Source organism: Aedes albopictus, chromosome 1 (genome assembly GCF_035046485.1).
Source record: "Aedes albopictus strain Foshan chromosome 1, AalbF5, whole genome shotgun sequence".
In the NCBI taxonomy this organism is placed as follows: domain Eukaryota; kingdom Metazoa; phylum Arthropoda; class Insecta; order Diptera; family Culicidae; genus Aedes; species Aedes albopictus.
The window spans coordinates 156,761,221-156,785,614 of record NC_085136.1 but is presented as its reverse complement, the minus strand read 5'-3'; the positions used below and the strand labels follow the sequence as shown (position 1 = coordinate 156,785,614).

Here is a 24,394-nt window from a genome sequence, read left to right as displayed (position 1 = left end):
TTGTCACTGGGCTGTAGGGCAGAAGGTCGAAGGACGAAAGGTTGAATTGCCAAAAACCCAAAAGGTCAAAAGGTCGAATAGGACAAAAAGTAAAATAGACAAAAGACAAATTGGAAAACATGAAAAAGTGATAAGAATTTGGCAGGAAACGACCAATAAAATTCCGATAAAAAAACTATCACTGCCCCCCCATATCAGGATCCTGGCTTCGCTAGTGCTGAAAACCGAATAGCAAGGCTTCGCTGTTTAACATGTAATTTTTATTTTTTTCCCATACAACCGTGTCCCAGACATATTATCCACTATTGATGTTTTGTGTGTGAAACCTCTTGCTATACTAGTCTTGCTACTGCAACTAACCTGATGGCACAAAGAGTCGATTCCCAGTGCCGATTCCTTGTGACTGATGTCATCCTCCAGTGAATGTTGTGCCGCTCGACAATCTGCCAATTGCTTGGTGATACGAGCCAATAATTGAGACAGCTTCTCCTGGCAGGATCGCAAGTTATCCACTTCAACGAGCAAACTTTTTTCCACGTGGTCATGCACCAGCTCTATGCTCTTCCGTCCCTCGCGATGGTAGAGGCATTCCTGTGCTATGTGCAGAGGAGGCTCCAGGTCTTGCAGTGCCTTCTGCACGTTGCGTTTGGTGTCCGTCAGCTGAGCAGACTCGGCAATTAGTTTTTCTAGCTCGGTTGTTAGCTCGTTCCGCCAAAAGGTAATATCCGTGATGCGTTCTCCCAGTCGTCGCGCTGCATCGCGTTGGCCCTGAGACGTTTTTTCGTCCGTTTCCCGCATGAGACGGACGGCTTCCGAGCGGACTTTTTCGGCATAATTTCGGTTTTTATCCGCCTCGGCATAAGTTGTCACGTTTGAAGTGGTCCACTCGTTTGGCGTGTAGCGAGTATAGAGTGCGGCCCGGGCTGCATGTTGCGGATTTCGTTCGAAACCGGTGACCAGGTTTGGAAAGGTAACCGGATCGGAACACATTGCTGACGGTGAATAGGAAGACGCTACAAGTGCATTGGTTATTGGTTGCTCGTGCAGTGGTGTTACTTGGACCGCCTCGTAGCCCATGGTCGGGCGCCACGGGTGTGAGCGGGGCGTTTGATAGCAAGTTCCGGTCCGGGCCGGTGGACCGGAAATCTGCTCCATGTTGTGGGTTGCATGGGTGGTGGAACTCCAAGGCTATAAAGAAGGAAATGAAATGATGTTACTTATGCGATATACGTAGTTCGGGGTAGTTAAATCTTGAAAAACCTAAAACATAAACATGTCTATTCTAGTTGCCGGTACACCAAAGTAGAATAAAATGAAATAAATGAAACTTTTCAATACGACCTGGACCTGACTAACATTGAGAGATTCTCTTGCCATTTTGAACAACTATTCTTTCAAAGCTCTCCATAAAACAATACGTGGACAATTAGAAGCGCACGTCAATAGCAGAAAACCGTCGAAAATGTTGTACGAAAGTTTTGGATTAAAGAAGTATAGAATAAATCACTGTCAATGCCACTCAGTTGGGAAGATTGTTGCCAAAAGACAATGCATAAATTCAAATCTGAAATAAATCCGCTTGCCGCTATCTTCCATTTCGTGTGCGGCAAACTTTCGCGCAAAGTGAGAGATTATATCTCCGAATTCTTTCGCGTGGAAGCAGCGGAATCCGTTTGTTGGAAGAAACTCTTCTCATTCGCAGCTGCTTCCTAGGAACGGAAACAGAAGCAAGTTTTCGCCTCGTCCCAATGACACCTGATAAAAATCTACGATATTAAAAAAGTTTAACCCCGAAACAAGTCCCTGATCGATAATTTTAAATTGCGAAACTTCGATCTCGCACGTACTGTTTATGAATGAACTGTCCGATTTTATTTCGTTCGGGCCAAAAGGCTTGTGCGGCTCTGCGATGCGACGGCAAGGTGGCACCAGAGCACGAAATTGAAAATAAAAAGTTTTTCACTTGACTTTTCCCCGTGCTCGAATCAGGCGTATGGCAAAAAAATTGACCCCATTTCTCCAACTCAATAGAACGACATACATGTGGGTACCCCATTCGGGAAAAAGTACGATGGAAAATGGAGCCCCCCTCGGTGTAATGCGGCTGGTAGTGGTAGGTACGGGTTTCCCAGGTGATATTCCATTTATTTATTAACCGATTTCGCACTGTCGGGTAAATTCCACAGCATGATTTGCTCTATATAGGAAGCAATGAATACATGTGGCGGAGGTGGTATTCAAATGGTAGAATGGAAAATACTCATTCGCGACAGATCTGGAATTCTATTGAGGCATATCGGTTTAGACTTTTATTATGGAAACAGCTATGCTATTCGCATTGAAAGTTTACAAAACGGGCATGGATTTCTTAAAATTATGTTATTAAACGTATCTTGTTGATTCTCATTGGGAATGTTGATGTCATAATATTAAAGAAAAACAGATTATGAAAGTTACATCGAAGACTTTCCGTTCTAGGTATGTACATTGATTTTAATGCAGAGGGCCGAACTAAATGATTTTAATCCTGCGCGAATACTAGCCAACACAAAAAAAATCTATTGACTTCCTTTAGTTCCTTGTTGAGGCTGCGCCTTAATGAACCACTTAGGTCTGTTCTAAGTCTCTTCTTTTTTTCTGGCCAACTAGCACCGTTCGGCGCCAGTTGTGTTTTACGTCGGCTGGGTCTAGGAGCTAAGCCTTAAATTCCGACGCCCCAGGGAGACAGCCACCACACCTGAGGACCCTACATATCGAACCCATCAACACATGTGCCGGGACCTACGGCTTTACTTCCTATCCGAGAGAAGTCGTGATCACGGATTTTATGTCTCAGAAAATCCCATCGGCGTCAACGGGAATTGAACCCCGACCGACTGGGGTGAGAGGCAACCACGCTTACCACTACACCACCGACGCCGACAAAGTTTTAGTCTCAATCTTGCTAGCAGATTTTGTTCCCATCCTTATTGGCAGTGAGTTTATTGGCAGTGAGGGATAGCGGCTCTAAGTAGAGGTGTGCGCCGATTTGAAATCGGTCGGCGGCGGCGTTTTGCAATTTTTTGGCCGGCGGCGGCGGCGTGATCGGCGTGACGCCGAATGCATTTTCGGCGGCGGCGGCCGGCGGCGTGAAACGGCGTGGCCATATTTTTTATTTTTTTTGTTAATTCCGTTAATCAATAGCAGTGTTTTATTTTATAGTAAACTCATCATGTTGACGATATAGTTATGGTTTTTGTTATATATTGTTTAATTCAGTTTTCTTTTTACTTTATTGAAATAATTGTTATGGTGAATCATCTATCAGCTGCGCAAAAAATAATCCAAAATGGCCTCCTAAAGAAATTCCCGGTGGAACTTCTAGAGGATTTTCCGAAAAAACTCTTAAAATAATTGTCGGAGGAACTCGTACAGGCATTCCCGTAGGTACACCTACAGGAATTCCCGGATGAGCCTTCTAAACGAATTTCCAAAAACATCTTAAAGGAACGTTTGAAGAAACTCCTGGAAGAATTCCGGAAACAAATCTTAGAAGAACTCTTAGAGAAATTGCTGAAGGAATTCTTAGAGGAATTACCGGAGGAACTCATAGAGGAACAAGGTCATTCCTTGTTCAACTCCCAGACATACTTTTAGAGCAACTAGTAAATAAATTGCCGGAGGAGCTTTCGGAGGAATTTTCGGAGGTACTCCTAGAGAAATTGCGGAAGAAATTCGGACAGGAATTCAAGGGAAAACTTGTAGAGAAACTACCAGAGGTATTCCTAGAAGAGTTCCCGGATGAACTCTTAAAGGAATTCCCGAAGTAATTCCCTGAGGAACTCATAGAGGAGGTCGTAGAGGAACTCGTAGAGAAGTTCCCGGAGGTACTCCTAAAATTCCAGGATGAACTCCCACATAAATTCCTGAGAAAAGTTGCAGAGAAACTCTCGATGTAACTCCTAGAAGAATCCCCAGGAAATTCATGAAAAAATTTCCGGAAGAACTCGTAGAGGAGCGTTGGGGAAACTTCTGGATGTATTCCCGGAAGATATCTTGAAGGAACTCCTAAGAGGAATCCTTGGAGGGACTCCTAAAGGAACAGCTGAAGGAACTTTACAGGAATTTCCGGAAGAACTTCTAGAGGAACTTCCGGGGAATTCTTAAATGAATTCTCGGAGGAAACTCTGGCATACCCAGTTCAACTTCTAGATAAAACTTATAGAGTAACTTGTAGTGAACTTGCCTGGGGAACTTCTTCCCGGTGAAACTCGTAAAGGTGTTCCCGAAGATGTTCGAATTCCCAGAAGTACTCCCAGATAAATTCCCGGAAGAACTTCTAGAGACAGTCACGGTGAAACTCTTAGTGTAATTCCCAAAAAAAAAAATCGGTAAGGAATCCTGGGAGGAACTCGTAGAGGAATTCCCGAAGGAAATCTTGGAGGAAATCCTAGTGAAATTTCCACAGGAACTTCTAGAACATTCTGGAGAAACCTCTGGAAGAATTTCAGGAAGAAATCTATAAGAAGCTTCTGCAAGAATTCCAGGAGGAACTGCTACAGAAATTGCCGGAAGAACTTCCAGAAGAATTCCCGAAAGAACTTCTAGAGGAATTACCGGAGTAAACTTCTGGTATTTTCAGTGCAATTTCTATGAACTCTTTAAGAAATTCCCGTAGAAATTCGTTAAGGAATTCCCGGATGAACTCGTTGAAGAACTCGAGGAGGAATTCCCGGAGATGCTCCTTGAGGAAGTGCCGTACGAACTCCTAAAGGAATTCCCAGGAAGAACTTCTAGAGGAATTTCCGGAGGATCTCCTAAAAGAATATCTGGAGTAACTTTTAAAGGAATTTCTAGAGGAAGTACTACGATAAGTTATAGTGAAAATTGTGTAGCAATGCCCGGAGAAACTCCTAGAAGATGTCTCGGAGGAAACTCTTCGAGTTCCAGAAGAACCTTCTAGAGTTCCCGGAGGAGCTCCTAGCGGAATTCCAGGCGAAACTGCTAAGAGAATCCTCAAAAGAGTTGCTGGAGAAATTTCATCTCTTCTGGAGATGAACACGACAAAAACATGTTTTTAGAATCACTAGCACTTTCTTCAATTTTCGGAATCCGTAGATTCTTTCTACAGCCATCAGTTATCTTCAGGAACCTCCGGTATCTTTGTGAACTCGATTTAATTCAAATGACAAACTTTTCACTTTCAAAACATCGTTGATGCGACATGCGAAGTTTAGAATTTAAAACAACTACTGGTGGAACTGAGCGTAATTTGATCTCTTTTTCGCGTTCCAAATTTATAGAACTGTTATAAATTTGGACCATAAAAATGGACCACCGCTGCAAACGACCTTACAAATTCTATGCAGAGATGACTCCTATGAATTGCTTGAAATATTGTAATGAAATAAATCAAGAAATAATATATTTTTTCAATACGTTTTTGAAATCGGCGTAAAAAATTTGAGTTCGGCGAAAAATAATCGGCGGGGACGGCGTGAACCAAAAATCGGCGGCGACGCACACCTCTAGCTCTAAGGAAGACCCAACAGAAATGAGTACAACAATTGCAACCCAACAAGTGAGCGAACGCAGAGGGACAGAAGGAGTGGCGTTGAACTCGTTCGCGAGAGGAGGATTGACGAGGTCGCCAATACGAGGGTCTGGTTTACGCACCAGGGAACAAGATACAGAAGAAACAACAGGAGGCGACTCTCCAGTGCAAAAACCTGAACGAGAATACCGACGCAGAGGATCTCGCAGCCGCCCTCAAGCACAGCAGTGCGAGATAGATACACCAGGTGCATCGATACGTCTGCGAAAAGGCCCGGCAGGCACGCAGATCGCCACGATCAAGCTTCCAGTAGGGGAGGGGTGAACAAAGCGACTGCAGTCGGCAGTCGGGCGTAGTAAACTCTTCATGAAGGACGGAGTAGAAGGCCACATCGTCAGGGAGTTCAAATCGGCACCAAAATGTCTGCATTGCACGGTGAATAAAAGACACACGACGGTTGGGCCTAAGTATTCAGGGGCATGCAAAGAGGTCGAAACAACCGACGACACAGCTAAATCTTAACCACTGTGAAGTCGCACAACAGTTGCAGTAGCAGTTAGTCTCGGAGTCAAGTACAGACGCCCTACTACCGCATCCCTCCCGATAACTGGATCTGGGTAGAGGATAAGGCCAAGCTAGCGGCAATCATTGCCGTATCGAGGTTTTTTTTTGTTTTCTCACTCTCCTGAACAAACACGAGAAAGACAAGGATAGAAGAGGGTGCATTAGTACCTCTTTTCATCCCGTTCGTGTATATGAAGCAGGATGAGTGAGAAAAAATAAAAAGCTAGTTACGTCAACGACGGCGATCTGTATAAACGGCCGTGTTCCGGTCCAGGGAATAATTTCCACGTCCCAGGAGGGCTTCGCAATAGCAAATATCAACGGAGTGTACTAATGCAGTTCTACACCCCTTCCAGGTGGCCGGTAGAACAGTTCGCCACGATGAAGATTCCAGTAGGGGATGTGAACAAGGCAACTGTAGTCGGCAAGATTAGAGTTGGCTGATAGGTGTGCCCGCTCAGCATCTACGAGTCGCCAGCGGCGTGCTTCGAGTAAGGAGACATGTCGTGTGCGTGTGAAGGCTCTGACACACAGTGGGATCATTCTGAAAAAAGACGATCAAAACCTCTAAGAGTCGTTAGATGACATTTTAGCATACAGGTGTCTTTGGAAGATGTGTTCAGAAAAATCTTCTCTATTTTTATGCATATTCACTGTATGGTAAAACTGTAGGGTGAACCCGATCAAAAAAATATTTTTTCAAAATATTTTTTTAGAGGGTAGATGTCTTCAGCAAAGTTGTAGAACAAGTAATTTTAAGTATCTTTGCTGAAGACGCCATATAGCTTGGACTTCATTTCTTGGGAGAAAATATGAAAGTTTTAAAAAACAACCTCAAAATCAGTTTTTTTGAACTTTTCCATGATTATATTGTAAAATTTCAACGTGATATGTTCTACAAGTTTGTAGGTACTACTGGAATACACTATCTTGCCGAAGACACCATTTCTGTAAAATTAAAAACTGCTCCAGTAAACCATTTTTTTTTTAAATTTTTCACTATTTTCACTATTGAATATTTTTTGAATAGGCACTTTTTGGCAGCCGTGCTATCAAAATTTCACTGGCTCATCATGTCCAAAATAGACCAAAAATGACTTAACAATCGGGTCTGATAAGGCACTTTAATTTCTGATGCTATTTTAATAGTCATTTTTCAAAGGAAATATTCAAAAATTTCATACAAATCATTTAATACAAACTGAAAACTCACGAAAACTTTTCGACATTAATATTTGTTAATCCAAATAGTATTCTTGTTGAAATAGTCTACATTTCTAACACTGTGGTTGACTTTACATTGAATACACGACAAGAAATATCGCTTTTTAAATTTTTAGATGAGTTTTTAACACTATTTAAAAACTGTGTTTTTTATCTAATTTTTTATTGTAATTCCCAATGCATTTGTTTATGTTAAAATACAAACATTAATCAATTAACTAAAACAATGATAACATTTCTGTTCATTTGCTATGTTAACATTATAACTTCGGTTAAAAAACTAAAAAGGCGAAAATATAATGAATGCCTCTACAAGTTTTGTGTTGAAAATAGAAAAATAATAATAAAACGAGTGAAACATTATATCACATTAAAACAGCCAGTATCTGTTAGAGAAATTCTAGGTTGTAAATCTTACGCCATGATGAAAATTCTTCACAGATATTTTATTGAAATTGGTTATGCTGTTTGATACTCTTTTAAATTTATTTTTTGCGGTTTTCAAGAACTGCATCCGTTAGGTCGATTCCTGTCCATGATTTTCAAAATTTCTTCGTCGTAGACATATTACCTTGGTTCATCCCTTGACAAATCCGCATCAAGATCACGGCTCGATTATGGATACTTATCCGGAGGAGCCTTTAGTTTTAACTTTATATTATAACGATTTTTTGAAAAGATAAAAAGGTTTTGTGCCTTTTTGAGAAAGATTTCATAGATGAAGAAATCATTCAAAGAGGCTTTTCCCTCTTTCAAAATTTGTAGTTCAAAATAAATGACACTAACAGTTGAAATAGTTTACATTTATTTAACTTGTTTTTTTTATTCAGAATTACTACTCGGATGAGCTAAAAATAATATCGAAAGGTTGTATGAGATTTGTGAATATTTTCTTTGAAAAATGACTATTAAAATAGCTTCAGATATCAAAGTGCCTTAACAGACCCGATTGTTAAGTCAATTTTGGTCTATTCTGGGCATAATGAACCATAGAAATTTTGACAGCACGGCTGCCAAAAAGTGCCCACTCAAAAAATATTCAATAGTGAGTTTTTAACTCATCTAAACATTTAAAAAGCGATATTTTTTGTCGGGTATTCAATGTAAAGTCAACCACAGTGTTAGAAATGTAGACTATTTCAACAAGAATACTATTTTGATTAACAAATATTAATGTCGAAAAGTTTTCGTGAGTTTTCAGTTTGTATTAAATGATTTGTATGAAATTAGTGAATATTTCCTTTGAAAAATGACTATTAAAATAGCATCAGAAATCAAAGTGCCTTATCAGACCCGATTGTTAAGTCACTTTTGGTCTATTCTGGACATGATGAGCCAGTGAAATTTTGATAGCACAGCTGCCAAAAAGTGCCTATTCAAAAAATATTCAATAGTGAAAATAGTGACATTTTTTCAAAAAAATTGGTTTACTGGAGCAATTTTCAATTTTACAGAGTTGGTGTTTTCGGTAAGATAATGTATTCCAGTAGTACCTACAAACTTGTAGAACATATCACGTTGAAATTTTACGATACAATCATGGAAAAGTTCAAAAAACTGATTTTGAGGTTGTTTTTTAAAACTTTCATATTTTCTCCCAAAAAATTAAGTCCAAGCTATATGGTGTCTTCAGCAAAGTTACTTGAAATTACTTGTTCTAAAACTCTGCAGGAAGTGCGAAGTAGAAAACCACATCGGCAGAGAGTGCAACTCTGCACAACAATGTCTGACCTGCACGGCGAACAAAGGCCACACGATGGGTGAGCCTAAATGTTCAGACACGCGAGGATGTCGAACCAATCGACGATAATGTAGGTTACACAGCTAAGCCTAAACCACTGTGAAGCCGCACAACAGTTGCTGTAGCAGTCAGTCTCGGAGTCAAATACAAACATAACCCTACTATCGGACCCATGCTACGTCCCTCCCGATGATGGTAACTCGGTAGCTGATAAAACCAAGGTAGCGGCGATCCGTACAACCGGTCGTTTTCCGGTCTAGGAAATTATTCCCACGTCGCACGTGGGCTTCGCAATAGCGAGGATCAACGGCATGTTCTGCTGAAAATGTAATGACGCAGAGTAACGCCCTACCCAGGTGATCGATAGCCCAGTTCTCGTCTGTTCTCGTTATCAAGCGCACTAGCGGAATTGAGTCCCGTGGTCATTGGTGGAGACTTCATCGCCTGGGCAATAGAGTGGGGTAGCCGCTCGACTAACGGAGAAGCTGGGTTCTACTCGAAGCTTTGATCAGACTGAACGTGAGTGTCTCGAATGTAGGCTACAAAAAACCTTCAGTAGGAACGGTACTGAGTCCATCATTGATGTGACCTTCTGTAGCCCGGGTCTAAACCCTAGTTCAGACTGGAGGGTCGACGATGGGTACTTGCACAGTGACCATCTGGCGATTCGATACAGGGTGGAACACGGATAAAGGTGATCGAGTCATCGGGGATGGCTTACCTCGCACTTCGATAAGCCGGCGTTTGTGGGGCAATTGCTTATGGAGGGTAATACCGACGATCTATCCAGCGATGATCTTGTTGGAACTCTAAGCCGTACATAGGACCCCACAATGCTAGGCGATCCCTACTTAGAAATGGACGCATACCGGTATACTAGTAGTGTCCAGAAATCGCAGAACTTCGCGCAGAACTGCCCCAGAGGCCTCACGCTCCCCTGAGATGCTGCAGAAGATCGTGCAAGACCATGTGCCGCCGTTCCCTATGACCAAATCGTCCAAAGCGAGGTCGCCCCAGTGACGAACGACAAGCTCATCGCAATAGTGAAGTCGCTAAGTTGATCAAGACTCCAGTTCAGGACGATATCACGACAGTAGCCATCAGAATGACTATGCAGATGTGCCTAGACAGAAGCGAATTTCCGAAGAGGTGGAAAAGGCAAAGAGTGATTGTATTGCCCAAACCTGGGAAGCCATCTGGCGACCCGTCGGAATACAGGCCTTTCTGCCTTCTGGATACCGCCGAGAAACTGTTGGAACGGATCATTCTGCCGAGGTTGATGGTCTAACGAGAATTCAGATGACTGTTGGCTTTCGGAAAACCAGTTTGGCTTCCGGAAGGGGTTGATCAACGGTGTACGCTAGGAGGAATTATTACCGGAGGAATGGATGGAAGGTATCGTGAAGTACGTTCAGATGCTTGGTTTCGCTGATGGTATTGATATTATTGCTCGTAAATTTTAGACGATGGCGGAAACGTACATCCGACTAAAGAGTGAAACCAGGCGAATCGGATTAGTCATTAATGTGTCGAAGACAAAGAACATGATGGCAAAGGGCTCCAGGGAGGAATCACCGCGCCCGCCACCCCGAATTTATGTCGACGGTGATGATATTGAGGCGGTTGAAGAATTCGTGTACTTGGGCTCACTGGTGACCGCCGACAACGACACCAGCAGAGAAATTCAGAGGCGCATTGTGGCAGGAAATCGTGCTTACTTTGGACTCCGCAGAACTCAAAGATCGAATAAAGTTCACCGTAACACGAAGTTAACTATCTACAAAACGCTGATTAGACCGGTAGTCCTCTATGGGCACGAAACATGGACCCTACGCGCCCTTGGAGTTTTCGAACGGAAGGTGTTGCGTACACCATCTACGGCGGAATGATGATGGAATACGGGACTTGGAGAAGGCGAATGAACCACGAGCTACATCAGCTGCTGAGAGAACCAACTATCGTCCACACCGCGAAAATCGGGAGACTACGGTGGGCGGGTCACGTCATCAGGATGTCGGATAGCAACCCGACTAAAATGGTTCTCGAGAGACATTCGACCGGTACAAGAAGACGTAATGCGCAGCGAGCTAGATGGGTCGATCAGGTGGAGGACGATCTGCGCAACTGGAGACACAAACCCATGGACCAAGCAGAATAGAGACGGATACTATGTACAGCAGAGGCCACTCTGACCTTAGCCTGACCGGTAAGGTAAGTAAGCGTTCTAATGCACATATCAATTGAACACCCCAAGTTTTCTATACAAACTTCGGTCATGAATTGTGAAGGCCCGGTCCAATATTTTTCAAAGTTTTTTTTTCACTATGGCACTTGTTCTTTTTTATTCCATAACACCAAATTTTGAAAAAAATTGTCAAACAGTGTAATGAATTCCTTGTTCCGTTCTATAACGACCTCAAGTATACAAAAGTTGGAAGGATACACTAGGCAGGACATTATGGGTAGGTAACACTGCAAAGTATATTTACGACTGACCCAATTAGTTGAAGAAGAAGTGAGGCAAACGGGATGAGCAAAGCAGGTTGAGCGTGATTCGTCAAGGTTTTGATGCCACCAAGGTTGATAGGACGAATTGTTTATTGGATCGATGCAGAATTCCAGAAACAACGGTCTTTTACAGCTTTCAAAATATAAAAGCAAGTATAGTGGCACCAGTAACTCAAAAAAAATCAAGATTTATCCTTGCGGTGGAAATCTTCATGAATTTCGATTTGAAGGTCCTTAAAAATACAATGTGTGCAAGAATCCGCTTTCAACAATGTAAAGCACTTCCTAATAAAAAAAAAAAATCGACATTCACATTTCTCCACATAGCCACGGTCTGTCACGCGGTGTATATGATGATGACCCTCAAATGAAACAGCTGTAGTGTTGAATCCACATCACACTTCACTTCCTTGACACAAACTCTCACTTTTCAGCTCCCAGCACAGAGCGAAACTGAACGATAGCTTCATTAACAGCCACTAACCGTTGGCGTACCCCTTGAGTATCACCGTTGTTGGAGCATGTGGGCCTTGCGATTGCTGCTGAAGCTTGGTTGGAAATCGAAAATTGATAAAACAATCGCCTGCGCGCGAGGTGCGATATCTGTAGAGGGAGGTGTCATAACGATTTCAACTTTTGTTCTACTTTTTTTCGTGCACACAATCCACCGGAAATGCTCATGGATATAAATAGGCCTTTGACCTTGCTGCAACATTCTGTGGTGCAAATGAGGATTTCAAGTGTGTACTGACGTAACATTATTTTAATGATCGGATAATTACTTGCACTTCGAATGCCATCACTTTGCGGGAAACGTGTTTGAGAGCTTTCAAACAATTAATCCAAAGCTTTCCACAGCCGCTTCCCGTGTTGTTGGTTTTTCCTCCGATTAATTTATTTCATTTTTGCGATTTTTTTCCCTACTTGAACTGCACCAATTTAACTATGTAGCACAATTTAATGGAACAGAAAATAACGGCAGCCACTTCTCAATTCGGCAACGTTCAGAACTTGAATGGAGTGCGGAACCGTTCGCTTTCGATGATTCAGTTCCTGATGGTTTCAATGTGTTGTGAATCGGAATTATGTCTGGCGCGACGACGGCCTGTGTATTGGCTTCATAGCTTTACAGGACCGTAGTTATGCTTGCAATAACCAACCATAGATCTTCGATTAGACAACATTGCGCGGTATGCTAGGGAGGAAGGCAAAACGAGGTGGCCTTCTGCAGTTTTAGTGTGATGGAATGTTTTTTTTTGAAATGTGTGTTTGCTCGATAACGAATTCTAGGATTCGGAACTACTTGGAAATAAGGTCAGTTACATTCAACGGCTAGCAACTAGAAGTATTTTTTTATCGAACCGATTGATTGAAATAGGAGATAGTTATTATGTAGAGTTTTGAGCACATACGTATAAACGCTGCTATAGCGGAAGCTCTAATTCAACCTGATACAACGACTTACGTTAAGAGTATTTGTGTGTATCATGAAAACAGAGAAAATTCGTTTTCCATAAATTTAATTGAAACTTCTAAAAAATCATGGATCATAATCGCAAACAGTTCCGTTAAATTCCAACTATGAGTTTGTATTCTGTGACAGGTAATTCGATTTCAACTGTGAGGCCATCTTCAGTGTCCCGTACATTAACCCGTGGCTTAAAATTTGAAACCGCTTAAAAAGGCACAACCATTATTGTAATTCAATTGAATATTGAGGTTCACTTTATATTTAGTTGGCACGGTAAAAGTTGGGTGTTTCGCGCAATTCAGATCCCATTGAGATCCATTAGCCGCTGCCCAGCAACTGCTGTCCCTACCTTCGCGTGGCACTGGCTGGGTTACGAGCAACCTTAGAGATGATTGGATAATGGATAACTAATCCCGATGAGAACTTTGGTCGTAGGCTGACAGGCAAGGGTGGTTTGCTTCTGCAAACCTGATTGCCTGTTCTCCAGGAGGAACGACTCACAACAGCGTCTGATCCCAATTTTAGGTGCGGCTGATCGACGTCCGAGTGTCATGGAAGGGCCCTAAGCTCATCTGTGCACTTTAGTCCTCCGGAAAGAAGGGTCTTGGCGTCCAGCCCTGCGAACCAGCAGTAATGAAAGCATTGCACCGGAAAATCTGCATCAGAATAATACGATCCGTGACCAACGGCAATGACCTCAACAAACGAAACGGACTTGCGATCGGTAACTCGGTTTGTGGAACTGCCGATCTCTTAACTTCATTGTGAGCTTCCGCAGGACGCCGAACTACTGAAAAACCGCGGCGCGGGTTCAAGAGCACTGCTGAAAGTGTGTTGGATATGATCCATGGTGCGAAAGTTTTGGAGGTTATCATACCGTCAACCAGAGCTGCTGCAATACACGCGATCTAGGATCAGCTTTCACGTAATGGGAGATATGGAGAGACGCTTGATCGGCTGGAGGCCGATCTTAGAAAGAATGTTCAGATTGAAGATAAAGGGCCAGTTCTTCAACTTATAATTAACGTAAACAGCTCTCACTCCGAAAGCTCTGAATCCTGATGATGACAAGGACACACACTACGCGCAGCTCGTAGGTGAATACGATCGCTGTCAAAAACGGCCTACGGCTCATCAATTTCGACGCCTTCAAAAACATTGCCATGCTTAGCAGCTTTTTCAAACACAGTCTCCTTTATCGATACACCTGAAGATCACCATAGCAGACGTAAACGCATATCGATTAAGTTCTGATTGATGGAAGGCACTTCTCCGACATTATCGACGTCAGGACCTATCGTGGCGCTAATATCGACTATAATCACTCTCTGGTGGTGATTAAACTGCGCCCAAAAAATCCATCACCAACAATGTACGGTACTGGCGATCGCTACGGTACAACCTAGAGAGACTTAAGCAATGGGATGTTGCCTCAGTAAACATGCATAATCTCGAGGCGGCGGCGTTGCCAAACGAAAGCGAGTTTGATGTAGAGGGCTGCTGAAGTACTGTATCATCCATCAACGAGGCAGCCGAAAACACCAATGAATACGTTGAAAGGAGTCGACGGTACGAAAGGTTTGACGCAGAATGCAGATCGATTTTGATTTGGAAGAACGCTGCATGGGTAGTAATGCTGCAGCATGGAACTTGGCAGAACGTGGATATCGTTCTGAAGCAGAAATAGCATACCCGTTCTTTTTAGAAAAAAACACTGCCTGGAAGAAACGGAGTGCGAGGAAGTGGAACTGATGTGCTGTTCTCAAGGAGCACAGAAGTTCTATCAAAAGTTTAATGCATCAACAAACGGCTTCTTGCCACGAGCCGAAATCTGCAGGCATAAAGATGGGAACCTACTGAGGGACGGACGTGGGTCATTGAAAGGTGGAAGCAGCACTTTTATGAGCAACGATTCTCCACGGAGGCACGGAGGACAAGGGCAAAAAAGACAACGATTTCGTCAGAGCAGCAAAGGACGGAAATGATCCAACTCCCTGTAGTAATTATCATAAGTCATTGAACATCTCACAATAATACACTAATACACTCAACAATTATTATCACAGTAGGCACTGACATTTGAGTAGTGACAGACGGTAGGAATAACAGAGTCATACTGTAATAAACCGTTAAACAGTTAATACGTGTTTCACTCTGATCGCTACATATCAGAAGTGGGATAAAGCCAAACGCTTTTCAATAGTCGTTCCCGAATAGTTGTTGAAACGTTCCTGAGTCCTTATTGGTCATGTCGGATCTTGAAATGCTGAAGGATCTCGGAAGAAATCTTCCTTCTTTGGCTGGAGAAACCCAACCCGATGTTATGAACACCCAATCAAGCACCTGAACGAATCTTCGTGAAAATGTGTCTGGAGATCGAGTTATTGGAGTTAGAACCGAAGTTCTTACGGAGATGCAAAATTCAACTTTTTCCGTGAAATTGGATGATCTGTGGCAGTTTATTCCGAGCTTTTCTGGATATGAAGAAGAAAACGTTGAGCATTTCATCAGCAGCATTGAACACACAGGAAAAATTTTTCAAATCAATCAAGAAATAATGAAGTTAATAATTTTCAAAAAATTACGGGGAAACGCTCAGAAATGGATGCAGTCGTACCAAAACCGTTTCACGTTAAGTTTGCCCGAAATTCTCAAGCTTTTGAAAACAACGTTTGCAAAAACAGTGGTATCTCTGGAATTAAGGAGGAAACTTGAACATCGAAAATGGAAAAGTAACGAATCATTTCAAGAATATTTCATCGACAAAAGAATCCTTGCCGCGCCGTTAAACCTTGAAGAGATGGAGTTGATAGAATACACTATTGAAGGAATCCCGGACAACAATTTGAAAAATTTCGCCAAACTATCCAGATTTTCGACGGTCAGTGCACTTCTTCAAGCTTTTACATCCATTCGCCTTCCACCACATGAAGTGTTCAAGACCATTGTGTGCTACAACTGTAATTCGCCTGGTCATGTCGCTGCCCAATGCCGCAAAAAGAAAGCTTACAACTGCAAACATTTTGACGCCCACAATCAGGATCGGATCAGGAGACAGGATCGTATGGAGAAGACAGTGAAGATTGGAGCTGTAAAACCCCAAATAACCGACAAAGCTAGGAATGGACTGGTAGCTATACACTTTACAAATTCTAACACTCGATATGAAGCATTGTTCGACACAGGCAGCCCGGTTAGTCTGATACGCCTTAGTTTAGTACAAAAAGACAATATAATTGAATATGATGATAAAATTTCTTACAAGGGTATCGGAGGAACCAGGCTTGACATTGTGGGATGTTTCGTGACGAATGTTTCAATTCAAAATTTATCTTTGAAAGTTAATTTTTTAGTTGTTCCTGATTCAGTGATGAGCTCATATGACATTATTATTGGGAGGGATGTAATCATGAAGCCAGGAATACGTACAATTATAGAAAATGGCCATATAAAGATTTTTGAAAAACCAGTTTTCACGAGTGTGCAGATTGGACCAGAAAAAAAGGTAATAGACACTGTTTGTTCCGTTGATTTTCAAAAAATTCTAGAAAATACAGGTGGCATTGATAAAGATCATTTGGAAAATTTTAAGTTTGTTCTTAAAAAATATTATTTTGATTTTAAGCGACCAATAAGACCACAGGTAGATTATGAAATGAAAATAGTTTTAAAGTCAGGTGCACCTTTTCATTTTAAGCCAAGGAGACTTTCACACAATGATAAATTAAAAGTTGATCAAAAAGTTAATGAACTTCTTGAATCAGGCATCATAAAAGAAAGTGATTCTCCTTTCGCAAGTCCCATCGTAGTAATTCCAAAAAAGAATAATGATATACGATTATGTGTAGATTATAGAAAGCTAAATAAAGATACATTTCGTGATAATTATCCTTTACCTTTGATAGAAGATATATTTGATAAATTAAAAGGCAAAAAGATATTCTCAATTTTGGATTTAAAATCAGGATTTCATCAAATAAGAATAGCTTCAGAATGCACAAAATTTACATCATTTGTTACTCCTGGTGGTCAATATGAATATATGCGAGTCCCTTTTGGACTTTGCAATGCTCCTGCAGTTTTTCAACGATATGTGAACAAAATTTTTAAGAAACTAATTGAGGAAGGAAAGATTTGTGTTTATATTGACGACATTTTGATTGCTTCTAGAACTATTGAAGAACATTTGGAAACACTCAAAGAAGTATTTGAAATTCTTAGTAACAATTTATTGGAGCTTAATTTTGATAAATGTAAATTTTGTCATAGCGAAATTGAATATTTAGGTTATGTTATTAGCGAGTTTGGACGAAAGCCAAGTAAAACCCACATTGAGTCAGTATTGCAATTTCCCGTGCCAAAAACTTCGAAGGATGTTCAGAGATTTTTGGGTTTGACTAGCTACTTTAGAAAATTTATTCAAAATTTTGCATTAATAGCAAGACCACTTTACAATCTATTGAAAAAAGATTCGGTTTTTTCATTTGGTGATTCTGAAATGAATTCCTTTCTTCAACTTAGAGATAAACTTGTTTCGGCTCCCATTTTAGCATTATATGACTCAAAAGCTGAAACACAACTGCATTATTGCAAAAGCAAAACAATGGAAAACTTCATCCTGTTAGCTTTTTCAGCAAGAAAACTGATGAGTTTGAGGCAAAACTGCATAGTTTCGAGCTGGAGACACTTGCAGTAGTGCATGCAATAAAGCGCTTTCATGTGTATTTATCAGGATTGAAATTCAAAGTTTTCACTGACTGCAATGCTTTGGCTCAAACCTTAGCGAAAAAAAAAATTAATCCAAAAATAAGTCGTTGGGCTTCATTTTTAGAAAATTACAATTATACTTTGGAGTTTAGAGATGGAATGAAAATGCGCCATGTTGATGCCTTAAGTAGATTAGCTATGAGTGACGGAAATTTACCTCCAGTCACTGATGGAAATAAAGATACAAGTACGGTTGGAACAGTTAACTTATTAAACACTGAAGAAGTAGAAAGAAACGTCATTTTAGCTCAAGAACAGGACGAAAAGTTAAGAAATATTAAAACCAGTCTTGCGAATAATCGCGACCATCACGAGACAATCACTTGAACCGCTTTCTGGAGTCACCCTTCACAAGGTGATACGAACCAACAAGCATGTCACGCCTGGAATGACAAACATGTTGTGGGTTCCACCCTTCGCAGCTTTGCAGCGATAGCAGTTGCTGAGTATGCTTCAGGCGGGTTGCGAGAGAATCAATCTCTCAGAGCAACGATGCATAACGGGCGAAGTGAGAACGTTTGCCGTAGCCAGGGCGAACTGCGTGGTGCGCTCAATGTGTGCGTTTAAACTGAGCTATGCAAAACGAATAGGATTTATGACGTAGTACCGTGCTTGTGATAATACACATGCATAGTTTTACATGCTGTTGCGCGTGCATCTGCTTGAGGCGACGGAGAGGGTCATGACACTCACATGAGCCGTATCCAAGTCAGGATGATTGTAGCAAAACAAGTGTGACCGGGTGACTATGATGGGATTCTGTCTTTTCTGGTGTTAGCGACTGTAGAGAGAAAGAATCAGAAACCGCAGAGACAGGGTGATACAAGCTTGGTGTTTATCAGCTTTTTTGTGACTTATACGCTGATGCTTCGCGACACTGATTAAAACACATTTGGAAACACACACATTTCCTAATTTCGAGCTGAAAAACGGAATTTTATTCAGAAAAGACAACAATAAATTGTTATTAGTGATCCCAAAAACAATGTTGGATAATATAATTAAAATTTGCCATGACAATTTAGGGCATATAGGAATCGAAAAAACTATTACAGAAAAAGTTTTACTGGTTTTCTTATATGAGAAAAATGGTTAAAAAGTATATAAAAAATTGTTTAAGTTGCATATTTTATAGTCCGTCTGACTCTAAAAAAGAAGGATTCTTAAAAAATATTGATAAAGGTGAAACTCCTTTTCATACTTTACATATTGATCATTATGGCCCAATACAATTACGATCTTCAAAAGGTTTTAAATTCATTTTGGTTGTTATTGATGGTTTTACAAAATTTGTCAAATTTTATCCAACTAAATCTACAAATACGAATGAAGTTTTGAAAAATTTAAATATCTATATAAATCACTACAGCAAACCAACACGAATAGTTTCGGATAGAGGAAGTTGTTTCACCTCTGATAAATTTAAGAAATATTGCTCAGATCGTTTAATTGAACATATAAAGACAGCTGCATACACTCCAGAGGCAAATGGGCAAGCAGAAAGGGTTAACAGAACTCTTACGCCAATGTTGGCCAAACTGTTGAATGATTCTAATAAAAAATGGGATGAATTATTACCAAATATTGAATTTATTTATAACAACACTTTTAATAGATCGATAAAAAATTATCCTAGTGTACTGTTATTTGGCAAACTTCAAAATCATTGTAATAGAGTAGAGCATAACTTGGAAACTCTTGTTAAAAGCAATCAGTTAGTCACCGAATCTCCAAATATTGAAGAAATTAGAAAAGTTGCAAAAGAAAACATTGATAAGCTTCAAATTTACAATAAACGCAATGTTGATAAAAAACGAAAAGGTGTGCAAGACTATAAAGAGGGCGATTTTGTGGTAATAAAATCAGTTGATAATCATAAACTGTCCAGGAAATTTAAAGGACCTTATAAAATCAAGAAAATTTTACCAAACGATCGTTATTTAGTTACCGACATAGACGGATTTCAAGTCTCTTGCCTTCCATACAGTTCAATTTGTTCACCTGGAAACATGCGAAAATGGCTATCTTCTAGTAGTTTAACGGGTGATGATGATGTCGATGAGGACATCGCTGGGTCAGGATGACCGAAATGTAGTAATTATCATAAGTCATTGAACATCTCACAATAATACACTAATACACTCAACAATTATTATCACAGTAGGCACTGACATTTGAGTAGTGACAGACGGTAGGAATAACAGAGTCATACTGTAATAAACCGTTAAACAGTTAATACGTGTTTCACTCTGATCGCTACACTCCCACGCTGTGGGAAGTTAGGGATGTCATTCACCAGCTCAAAACCAACATAGCAGCTAACAAGGATCGCTGCTGGTCTCATCAACGTGTGCTCATAAAAGTTGGCCACCTACCTGCACCGGTTGAATCCTAAAAGCTGCATTTCCGTTGTAAATTTCTGTTCGTACGCATCATCAGTCCAAAACGTTGATTAGTTCTGGATAAATAACCAATGATATCGTCGATTAACATTTCCGACTAAGTGCAGTGAAATTGGCAAATAACGAAATGACATTTTTATGACATTTCCCATCCCTGCTTGTGACATGCAGAGTCACTGGGCACATTATTAAAAGCTTCCTTTCTTATTGAAGTTTTAGAGTCATGCAATCAAAAGCATTAGTATAAATCAATGGATTAGTTCACCAAGGATCAGTGATTGTCTTGCCGTAACACTTTTCTTTCTACATTCTTCTTATCCGACGAGATTCTGCTCGTGGTGATCGGTAAACATTCTGCTGCCATAAGGGAGCGTCCATAAATTACGTCACGCAAAAATTGCCCATTTTCAACCCCCCCTCCCCCCTATGTCACAATTTTTGTATGAGAGCTGTGGAATTTTTGTATGGATTGTCACACTTTAGTGAACCCCCCTCCCCCCTAAAAGCGTGACGTAATTTATGGACGTTCCCTAAGGAGAAAATTTCAAGGGGCAGTGAATGCCTTTGCGTCCTGGACGAACTGGATCGGGTTCCCAAAATTAAAAAAGTAAATCAGCACACACATTTGTTTCGGGAAGCAGCAAAGTTTCTAGGGGTGACATTTTTGACGCGATTGATCTTATACTGTCTATTGAACATTCAGAAGACTTACTAGACATGCTAGAATGCAAATCGTAGCTTTGTATAATGAAAGACGTTACCGTTACATCCGCAGACTTCAGGATCTGAACTCAAGAACAGTTTGGATGACCTAGGATATCCCGACTGATGTGAAACTGTCTTAGAACTATCAAACGACTTACTGGACATGATGTAATACAAATCGTAGCTTTGTATAATGTAAAAATTCATCGTTACACCCGTAGCCGTTAGGATCCAAACTCAAGAACAGTTTGGATGACCTAGGATATCTCGACTGATGTGAAACTGTCTTTTGAATTATCAGAAGACTTAATGGACATGATGGATTACAAATCGTAGCTTTGTACAATGAAAGAAGTTACCGTTACACCCGTAGGCGTTAGGGTCTAAACTCAAGAACAGTTTGGGTAATTCTCAGGGTATTCACTTCAAATGAACTACTCTACTAATAGAATGCTGGGCGAATATGTGTTTGTGCAGGGTGATCTTAGTGGAAACTAGTAGAACTCCATCGTGACCTATTACCACCTATTACCGTAGCTTTTACAAGAAAACGGACAATCCGCTTTTCCCAAGTCTTTTTCTATTTAAGCGGAAATCGGATTGGAACCCAGTGAATCAGTTCAGGCTTTGTACCACAAACAAATGATAAGTGCTTTAATATCAACAGAATAGTTACAAAGTTGCCTCGTGCAAAAAGTCACATAAATAAAGATAGAACTAAGGAAGGAAGATATGAAACAGTTTTATATATTTAATTTTTCTTTTTCTTTATCGTAACATCCCCATTCGTGACAAAGCTTCTTATGACACCCAGGTAACAATTTGATGCTGATTTGATGATCGTTTTTCCCACCATTTTAAAGCAGTCTTCATTTGAACAAAAGCTGAGCACCAGATGTACATTTCTTCATTCAGCCCCTAAACATCTAATTTTGGCGATTTTATCCAACCTCAAGCTGGTTTGAGGTTTATTGAAAAGCTGGTTTAAGGGTGAATAGCGCTTAGTCAGCAATAAATTAAATTTATTGAATTTGGTTGAAAATAAAAAAAAATAAACTTATTTTCACCATTTCCGCGGCTTTCTATTTCCAGAAGAGATGCTTCGGAATGTATAAATTCGACAATGATTTTTCATAAGGCCCTAACTGACTTGATCGATTTCTCTTCGTCGACTATCTCTTTCGCTAATAACTTGATCAAAACAAACAAAATCATTATTCTTTTTGTTTTTTATAGCAACATGTAGTCGTCTTCTTCGCATTTCAACCAAACAATTTTTGGAAAACTCAATACACTTTCTGTGATAACACAAAGAAAGGATCGATGAAGAGAACTCGAAAATGTCAGTTAGGCCCAAATGAAAAATCAGTGTCGAATTATTCTATGGGAAACTGGTAATTGAACTCGGAACTCTTGATTTATAGACACTCACCTTATCACCTACACCATACACAAATGTATACATATCCTCGAAAATGAGAGCAATGCTAGTTGTGTCTGAATAATCAAGAACATAAGTTGAACGAAAGCTGTATTAAGGCTGAAGAAGCTATGAGGACTCTGTGAAAACACTGCTTGGGTCAGCTGTTAAATTTTTTTGATTAGACGTTGAACTACATACATATGATTAATTCTGCATATTGGTGTACGTTTCAAAGTTGGTTACAGAGGTGAATAGTATTCTATTCAACTTGATATTCAGCTATCTATGTATTGCTGATTAAAGAGGTTGAACAAGCAATACTTCAGATCAATATTCAGCTGTCATTGTGTTAAGCCACCATTAACCAGCCAATTTTCAGTTAATGCTCTCACCGTTCAACATTCATTGTTACTTGGGACATTAAGTTCAACGAGCACTTCCACAGCTATTAACTGAAAGCCATTGACCATTTTGAATTTGTATGTTGTGTAATAGGCACAAAGACATTATATGCGCAACGAAGTCAAGGAAATTTACATAACGAAAAGTTTTTTGGACATTTTGGAATCGAACTAGTTACCTACAGTGTGATCTTGCTGTATTATCGCGCGTTTACTATTTTGGTTATGAGTTCTATTGAAATAAGCTGAAATTGAGCAAAAATAAATCTAATTATTTTTCTGTAGTTATTTTTTACTTGACTTGTGTACGCTGTAATAGAGCTATAAATTACAAAACATATTTTAGGCAACAATTTTGCAATTAAAAAATGAGTATTTCTTTTGTGTACCTAATTAATCTCAGGAATTGGTTCAACAAGTCTTCATTACGTCAATAAACAAACAAATGAATCTGAAAGCACTACAATCAACATCTTACCAGTGGCACACTTGATTTCCTGCTCGAGTGCATGAAGGTGTCGGCATGGAGAGCCTGCGAGGATGGATATGCGTCATAATCACTAGCTCCTTCCCAGCACAGCATATTGTCGAGAAAGCTCGGCTACCAGACCAGACCGGCTAGGGGACGGACTGTCTCTGAACGTCTCTTCTGAGCGATAGGGATTTACACTCTGACACACACTCACTTCGCTTACTGCTGCTGTTGCTGGCTTCTGGTTACGTTTGCCACCGCCATCACACTATAGAGCATGGACTCCGTCGTATCGGAAACGAAATCGCAATCACAATCACGTTCCTACTTTCCCGCTGTGAATCCCATGGGCAACTGAAAAGGGCTTATCATGTGCACTCGAGCCACCAACCGAGGGCCGTTGATAGGATATTCCCGTATTTGCACAACTTGAGCAAGGATTAACAAGAGAAAGTGGAAGACGGATGGGGGAGGCAAACAACCTGACCTGTTACGATGGAGAGCTTTCGTGCAGTGTCCTAGAATTATAAGCTTTGTTTAGTATTCGAGCGTGTAAGAAGATCGAGCGAGCATGGTTATTATGAATGTTTTAGTAGCGAGTACAATGCATACACACACAACAGTTCTGCTGTTGTGCGATTGAGGAAAATTATCGAAACACTTGTAACTAAATAGGTAAACAATTGCACTGTGCTGAAATCGAAAACGGCCGCCTGCCTGTTCGTATAGCTGTTTATTCAAGCGCTGGGAAATTATTTACATTGACGCTTTTGGTTTACCGATGCTTGTCGATGGAATCGGTTGTAAATCTTTGTAATTGATTTCAATATTTGCCTTTTAAATTCGGCGCTAGAGTGCTGAATGGTTGCTACTTTTGGTAATTCAATTTAAGAGAAAAAATAATTCAGTCAAAATTTAAATGCGCCAGATTAAGCCGCGGTTGTAAGAGAAAAACCCTGGTTAATCCACCTAGTGGTGATAATGCCTTTCTCGTCGAATATGTACTCATGATGTCGACGTAAGCCGAAGTGTTCCTGAATCCTGAGAATACTTTATTGAGAAAAGCAAGAACAAAGCCATCATCGAATAGAAAAACTTATTGATGACGCATATTCCGACGTTATGTTCAACGTATAGGCAGAGCTTAAAAATATCAGAGCTCTCAGTTGACTGCTTGACCACC

At 40.5% G+C, this 24,394-nt stretch overlaps 1 protein-coding gene across 3 annotated transcripts in view; it reads right to left on the bottom strand.

Annotated features, from left to right (window-relative positions):
* LOC109427791 (tektin-3) overlaps positions 1 to 23,606 on the bottom strand; it is a 59,145-nt gene extending 35,539 nt beyond the window's left edge. The window contains exons 1-2 of one of the 3 annotated variants that reach the window (XM_029873973.2): positions 23,218 to 23,606; positions 361 to 1,188 (exon numbers count right to left, since the gene is read on the bottom strand). In XM_029873973.2, the coding sequence (XP_029729833.1) occupies positions 361 to 1,188; positions 23,218 to 23,322 (933 nt within the window). In that variant the 5' untranslated portion in view covers positions 23,323 to 23,606. Of the gene's footprint in view, positions 1 to 360; positions 1,189 to 11,883; positions 12,024 to 12,352; positions 12,604 to 23,217 lie in introns of those variants that run through there. The other 2 variants (XM_029873974.2, XM_029873975.2) reach the window with 2 other exon arrangements.
* Positions 23,607 to 24,394: the final 788 nt, after the last annotated feature.